General features: G+C 59.5%; 1 protein-coding gene across 2 annotated transcripts in view; it reads right to left on the bottom strand.

The window, feature by feature from the left end:
* Window positions 1–579: 579 nt before the first annotated feature.
* TP73 (tumor protein p73) overlaps window positions 580–6,926 on the bottom strand; it is a 33,394-nt gene continuing 27,047 nt past the window's right edge. For both annotated transcript variants that reach the window (XM_054849634.1, XM_054849633.1), the window contains exons 8-14: window positions 6,460–6,602; window positions 5,974–6,062; window positions 5,525–5,649; window positions 5,087–5,241; window positions 4,810–4,942; window positions 3,726–3,819; window positions 580–2,075 (exon numbers count right to left, since the gene is read on the bottom strand). In XM_054849634.1, the coding sequence (XP_054705609.1) occupies window positions 1,755–2,075; window positions 3,726–3,819; window positions 4,810–4,942; window positions 5,087–5,241; window positions 5,525–5,649; window positions 5,974–6,062; window positions 6,460–6,602 (1,060 nt within the window). In that variant the 3' untranslated portion in view covers window positions 580–1,754. The remainder of the gene's footprint in view (window positions 2,076–3,725; window positions 3,820–4,809; window positions 4,943–5,086; window positions 5,242–5,524; window positions 5,650–5,973; window positions 6,063–6,459; window positions 6,603–6,926) is intronic.

Below are 6,926 nucleotides of genomic sequence, written 5' to 3'. Positions count from 1 at the left end.
ATTAAAGTGCTTTAATTAGCCACGATCTTAGGACACAGGTTCACATTTCAGCAATGCCAATGGCGGTGGGTTCCTAATCGGTGTGGCGGGCGCGATGGCCTCGGACGGTGCCTCGCCCCAGGAGGCAGAGCAGAGCCCGTCGCCGAGGGAGAGGAGGCGACCTCCTGCGTGCCGAAGGCTCGGAGCTGCCCTCGGACACCAAGATGAAGGCAACGGAGGGAGGACCTGGGGCACGTGCCGAGTTCACGCTTGTTTTTCGTGTGATCCTCCTGTCGACCCTGGCCTGCAAGGAGGTAAGGCGCATCTCGGGCGAACCCCAAGCATCGCGGGTGGGACTCCAGCTCTTCTTGCGCTCCACCGGTGAGAAGCTCCAGGGCTTTGCCAAGGGTCCCCCAGCTCCTTCCCCAGCCCAGGGAGACGGGAAATCACTGTAGGTCTGGGGGGCTCCATTGCAGAGGCGACGCGGGGAGGAGATGCAGCGGTGGGAGCGTGCCGGGCAGCATCGCTTCTGCGTGGGTTCCCTCTGGCTGCCCGGAATCGTGAGTGACCCACGGTGAGGGGGCGGATGAAGCAGCTCCCTCCCTCCCTCCCGTGCCGAGCCTTTCAGTGGGGGATGTCGCCTTTCAAACCCGCGGTCGCTAGTAGGGGAGGGAGGGAACCGACCCGCTTGTGTCCTTGCCGCTCCTTTTTTTTCCCAGCCTGAATCAACAGACAAATTGCGCCCAGAAAAAATGACCAGCAACAGAAAACAGAAGTGGAGAGATGGCGCACGCTCACCTAGTCCGTCTCCGCGCTCCAAAGCGGGATCAAATTTACAGCTCCCGCGCTGCCGCTCGCCAGGTCTCGCCTGTCTGCAAAGCTCCCCGATGCAGCAGGGAGGGATTGTCCAGACCCCGGGCTGCCCGGGAGCATTCACACCCCCCAAGAGCGTGAAAGGTGTTCCGAGGAGGAAAACAAAAGCATTTTGAATAGATAAGGCTGGAGCCATGACTTTCCGCGTGTTTACATGCTGGAACATGAAATTAATTTCCTTGACACTACAGTGTCTCAGGAGTAAGTATCAATTTTTATAGCTTACATGAAAATAAATCTTTGTTCTCCTTACAGCACAATGAGTAGCATACCGTATGTACATTTGCTTCTGTTTATATACACAAATATTTAAGTACATGAACACACCGGGAACTGACAAACAGGTTCTCTTCTGCTCTACAAAGAACGGAGGGGAAGGGAAGGGGGACTTTGTGGCAGTCCGTCGGGAAAGCGGGTTGTGGCGCTGCGCGTCTCGCTGGCAGATACCCGTACGGATGGAACGGGGAAGGGCAAAGTCCCTTTCAGAGGGCTGGGACACCACGGCGAGCGCGGAGCAGGGGTCAGTAGCCGTCAGGAAGGCCGGTCTCGTGAAGAGAAAAACGTGCCGCCGTTTTACGCCGCGTCTGTCGGATGCATCTGTCGAGCCTCCGTTAAAACGCGGCACAGCGTAAAGCACCAGCGGGTGCCTTCGCTGCCGCGGGCAGGCAGAACATCCGTGCCCCGTTCGGTGAGCCGGCTCAGCCGCCCTCCCCGTCCCCTCGGTGCTGCCGAAACCGCCGCGGTTTCCTCTCCGGGGAAGCTCGGGGCCGTGCTTTCTCACGCGGCTTGCAGTTCCCCTCCAGACAACAAAATTACGCTTTTCCAGACACCCAAGGCTGAAAATATTTTTCATGGGGGTTTCGCTTCCCCCCCGGTCTCTTGCTGCCGCCTTCTGCAGAGCCTCAGTTGATCTCTCCCTCCGTGAATTCTTCCTTTATGGACTGTTTGCGAGATTTGCAGTCCGGGAGGTCGAACCCAAAGTCTGCCCACTCGTCGGCCCCGCCGCGGTTGGGGATGGTGATGGTGTGGCGCACGCGGAAGTGCACGGCCTCCATCACGCGCTGCCGCTGCAGCTCGCCCGAGCTGCCGATGGAGATGGTGGAGGCGTTGCTGCTGGAGCGGATGAGCTGCTGGGCCCCGTAGTCGTGGCTCTGTTTGAGCTCCTGCAGACCCCTCCAGATGATCATCCTGTACTGCTCCGGGATCTTCAGTGCTCCGAGATCCTGGAAGAACAACACCGCTGAGGCATGGCTGGCAGAGGCGCGGAGCGAGCCCCGGACCCCCCAGCTCGTGTTTCGGGGAGCACGTGGGCGCGATGCCCGAGCACCCAGCGGTGGCGGGGCTGGACCTCCCCTGGGTCACGACACCAAGCCCACGGGTGCATCGTCCCCGGGGGGTTTCTCATTTGTAACCAACGGCCAGGTGACCGGTCGCTTGAACACAGCTCTGCAGGTTAAAAAACCTTTTTTTTTCTTTTTTTTTTTTTTTGGGGGTGGGCTCACATCAAGGTGATGTGAAGGTGGGAGAGAGGGGACCTTTCCCCTTTGGACGCAGGATGCAGAGCAGCAGTGAAGCGTCCTCGTGCCCGTTTGCCCGGGCGAGGAGCCACCAGCCAGGCTGGCCTCTCCCGCGGTCCTGGGCCAGGAGCCCGGAGCAGCACCTGCCCCGAGGCGGGCGATAGCAGGCTGCTGCGATGCTGAGGGCTCTGGTCGGGAAGGCAAACGAGGTCCAAAGCCTCAGGGCTGGGGGTCCCTGCACCAGAGCAAACACCGTCGTAGCGGAGAGCTGCCAGAGATCCATGTTAATGCCAAACACAGAGACTCACGTGAGCGTTAACTAGAGAAGACAGCGAGTATGCAATTAGTAATTACAAATGCCGACTCGGACACACAGCTCAGCGATCTGGTACAAGTTTGGGCTGTACCAAACGTTGCCTTTGACAGCTCACAGACGGTCACGGAGTTAGTTCAGAAAACGGTCCAAAACCAGGCTAAGGTTACGCAACTGGCCCCAGCTACCACTGAAAAATCATCGTGTCTCCAACGGTGGCATCGCCAAAGCGTGGCCACGCGTTTCGTTGTAGCTGCCGGGTGGACGACAGCTACTGCAAACTGCCTGGGGGCGAAACGGGATGGGGGCAGGAGCTTTGCCTCGGCCAGAACACCAACTCCGGGATTTACAGGGCTTGCTAGGGGTCAAAGGGTTTACGATGATTTTTTTCCCCCTTCTTCTCCTTACCCCCATGGGCCGGGGAAGCCCCTGCTCGGTGCCGTCCCCAAGAGACTGCGCTCCAAGCGAGACCGGCAGCGGCCGAGGGCTGACGCTCCCTGCAAGCTCGGGCACTTGGAGCGTCCCCTCCACCGCTTTTTGTGCCAGCTTTTGCCTGACCTGGGCTATTTCATTCCTGAATCCAAGTGCCCCGGGCTTGGCTCCCTTATTTCAGCCTCTTTTGTCTTAAAGATTAACAGGGGAAGAGGAAAGATCAGATTTAAAACTCGCTGCAGGGCAGGGGAGGTGTTCCCGCTGGCTCAGTGGGCTCTGGGTTATTTCACTGAGCACCTCAGCCGGTTTTTCGGCATTAGGTGGAAAATCTCCCCACGGTCTGGTCTGGGGATCTTTTAGCGCTTTTGTTTCCGGCAGCCTGGAAGCGCCAGTTGAGACTATCGTGGCTGCTACCGATGGCTGAGCTACCGCTAAATCCGAAGGACCAGGAAGGATGCAGAAAGGGACGGCATAAACCCTGGGGAGCACATGTTCGGTGTGACGGGTCGGTGCCCGCTTTTCCCTTCCCTTTACAACACTTTTGTCCTTGCTTTTCAGATCAACAGCTGACAGAAACAAGTGGTAAGAACAGATCTTCCCAAAGCATTTACCTCTATGGATAGGTTCTGCAGGTGGTAAATATTCTGTAACCCTTGTGAGGTGAAATAGTCGATGCAGTTTGGACACCCCAATCCTGTTAAAAAACTGCAGAAAAAATTTGGAAAATAAAGCGGCGTTAACTTCTCACGAATAAAAGCTGCGCTCGCAACCATCGCTGTAGCGGCAAAGTGTGTTTGGGGTCACCGAGGAGGCGGGGGGCTGCCACGGGCTCCTGCTACCTCGGCCGCACTCCCGCACCCCGGCACCGCAGAAGGGCTGGGGGCGGCCCGAGGGTGGGAGGGAGCTCTGGGGTGCTCCCGCTGCTCCCCAGGCTTCTGTCTGTGCCTGCTGCCATCCCCAGTGTGCCCCCAGTTGCCACAACCTCAAAGTGAAGCGTGGGATTACGCTTGCTCCTAAAACTTCTTTTTTTTTTTTTTCTTTTTTAATCCTGATCGTCAGGGGTTTCAGCTCAGTAAATTACTCGGGAGGGAGCCGGAGCCACGGGGAGCGGGGGGGAGCCGGGGGCACGGCTCGGTCTGGGCAGCGGGGCCGGTCTCTGCGACGTGCGGAGCGGTGGCTCAGCGCGCTGGGCTGCAGCTACGCGCCTCTAGTTCAACCGCACGTCCAGCCTCCCTGACTTCGGTAGGGTGTCTGTCGGAACGTCTGCGGTCTGTTTAAAGACTGAAATGTTAAAATGTGGCTGCAGACCTTTAACGCATTCCTGATGGAAATAAGCCACGCGGACCGATTTCCAGACGTTGCTGGTAAGGAAGGGGAAGGGGGAAGCTCGCCAAGCTACGTGCCGGTTTGACGTGCAGGAAAAGACTCGTTTGGATGCTGCACTTCATTTTTAATCACTCGGGGATGGATTACCCAGATGGAGGTATATGAGGGCAATAGAGGTTCTATCTGGTGGGTAGCTGGGCTTTGCTTTCTGAGGTGAGAACGATCTATGTGATTTCGTGAGCAGTGATTTCTCAGTTGGGACCAGTGGCCAGTTGACCAGTTGCTAGACAGATCTGAAGGTTAGAGTGAGGGACGACAGCAAGAAACATCAGAGGACGAGACAGACAGGGCATCGGACGCCTTCCCTACCTGACGAGGCTGGGATCGGGGTTGTAGGGCGGAGGGGGGGTGCAGTGTGATCCGGAGACCATGGACTGGGACGAGTGGCCCCCGTTCATCTCTCCGTTGGGTTGCATGGGGTGACTGTTCAGCATTCCGGGTCCTGGGCAGCGGCCGCGTCAATGCAACAAACAGATCAATTAGCCACCACCCCGACCGCGACAACCAGCCGCTCCCTCGGCGGGAAGAGCCCCCGCGAGCACGGACTGCCGCCCGCCCGCGGTCGCCGGCGAGGTGGGCACCTTACCCATCGGCCCCAGGCTGGGCGCGGAGCTGGAGCTGTGCTGCGCTGGCTGCCCCACCAGCTGGTTGACAGAGGGCAGCTTGTTGATTCCTCCGCCGTGAACTTTATTCATGGGTGAAAGGACGGGGCCGTAGGAGGAAGGCGTCTGCAGCTGGCTCCTGCTCGGGGATAGCCGAGCGGCCGGTCAGCCTCAGCGGGGGCGATGGAGCTGCCCGGCCCCGGCCCAGAGCTGCCCCCGGCCCATCGGACTGCCCCGCTGATGCTTCAGGCAGCCACGCCGACGCGGACCGCGGCACAGCAAAGGTGCTTTGTGCCGATAGCGGCTCTATGGCCGTTGTCAGCCCTTGCTAAGTACCAGGCGTTCGGCAGACGTGCTGCGAGCCAGTGGACCAGCCCTGGCCGCTCCCCGCCGCAGGCTCTCGGGGTCTCGGTGGTACTTACTGTCTCTGCAGGAGCTGCTGCTGCTGCTGCCGGTAGGAGTCGACCAGCTGCTGCGGGACCAGCTCCACCAGCTCCAGGCTCTCCTTTATCTTCATCAGGATCTCAAAGTTCTCCCGGCCTCGAACCTGGAGGAGGGAACAAGCCCAGGGCTTCGCTTTGCTCCCGTCCCACCTGGCCACCTTCCTCGTGGCCCCATTTTTCCACCCAGCCACGCAAGGTGCAGCGTCACTGTGGCCAGGGGTCCAGGACTCCCTCGGACACGTGCGCTCCCAGGTGCTTTTGCCTCTGTTCTCTAGGCGTCTGCTCAGCCCCCACGCCTGCCACGCTGCAGGAGACCATGCAACCCCGTCCTGCCCAACATCGCATCCCCAAGGCGTTTCTCGCAGAGGGGACGATGCCGCCGCCATCCCGAGCTGTGCTCTCAACCAGTGCAGCTGGCCAACACTTACAGGCACGTAGTACATCTCCTCCTCCCCGTGCCTCCGCTTCTTAATGCCGGCCCCCAGCGCTGGGATGCCCTGGGGACTCTGCTTGAACGCTGGAAAGGAGAGGAAAGCGTCAGCATGCTGTCCGCCGAGGGCAGGGCACAGCCCGCAGCACCGCGGCTCCCCGCAGGATTCAAGCTCAAGCCCTGCAGGATGCCAGCTGCTCACCCGGGCTCTGGCACTGACGATGTCCCCTTATTAGTAATAACAATGAAGAACGAACGTATCTGGACGGGAAAGCCCTGCACAAACAGCTTTGCACTCGGGAGGGAAAAGGGAGTGGGTCCTATTTATGGGACTTTACATTTAGTTGAGAAAGGTCAAAGCATCGTGCCTGGATGCAGATTTGAGCCCGAACTTTGGAAGCGCAGTGATTTTGGGTGCGATGGGAAAGGAGCTGAGGCTTTGAGCGGCAAGGGGGTGCGGGTGCAGGCCAGCAAGGGGACTCACTGCGTTTGTTGGCGTTGCCGTTTTTAGCTGCGCTCTCATTCAGGGCTTGTTGCTCTCGGTAATGGTCTTCATCAGCTTTCCGGTCTCTGCCGGGACAGGCACAGATCCGTCCCTCGAACGATCTCCTTCCTAGGACTTGCCCGCTGGGAGGAGAGAGAAATCGGTGACCCTATTTCTGCTTGGGAAGCGTGTCATGGCTCAGTCCAGCTCAGAACCCAGACCAGGAAAGCGTCCTCCCGTCCCTCCCTACGAATGGATCGCCCAGGAAGCAGTCGAGCCCCCAAGGCACCGAGCGCAGCAGTCTCCTGGGGGAAGAGGAGCTCCTGGGCAGAGGAAGGCTCCAGCTGTGCAGGGAGAAGCGGGTGCTGGGCTGGGTCCCTGGTCCCTCCGTGGCAGCCCTTCTCCCAGGCGGCAAAGAGCCTTTCCCCTGCCACGGGCTGGGGCTGCGGGGGGGCTGCCACGTCCCC

Source organism: Grus americana, chromosome 21, assembly GCF_028858705.1.
Source record: "Grus americana isolate bGruAme1 chromosome 21, bGruAme1.mat, whole genome shotgun sequence".
NCBI lineage: Eukaryota > Metazoa > Chordata > Aves > Gruiformes > Gruidae > Grus > Grus americana.
Note: the sequence above shows the minus strand (reverse complement) of the source record. Positions and strands in the feature narration are given on the sequence as shown.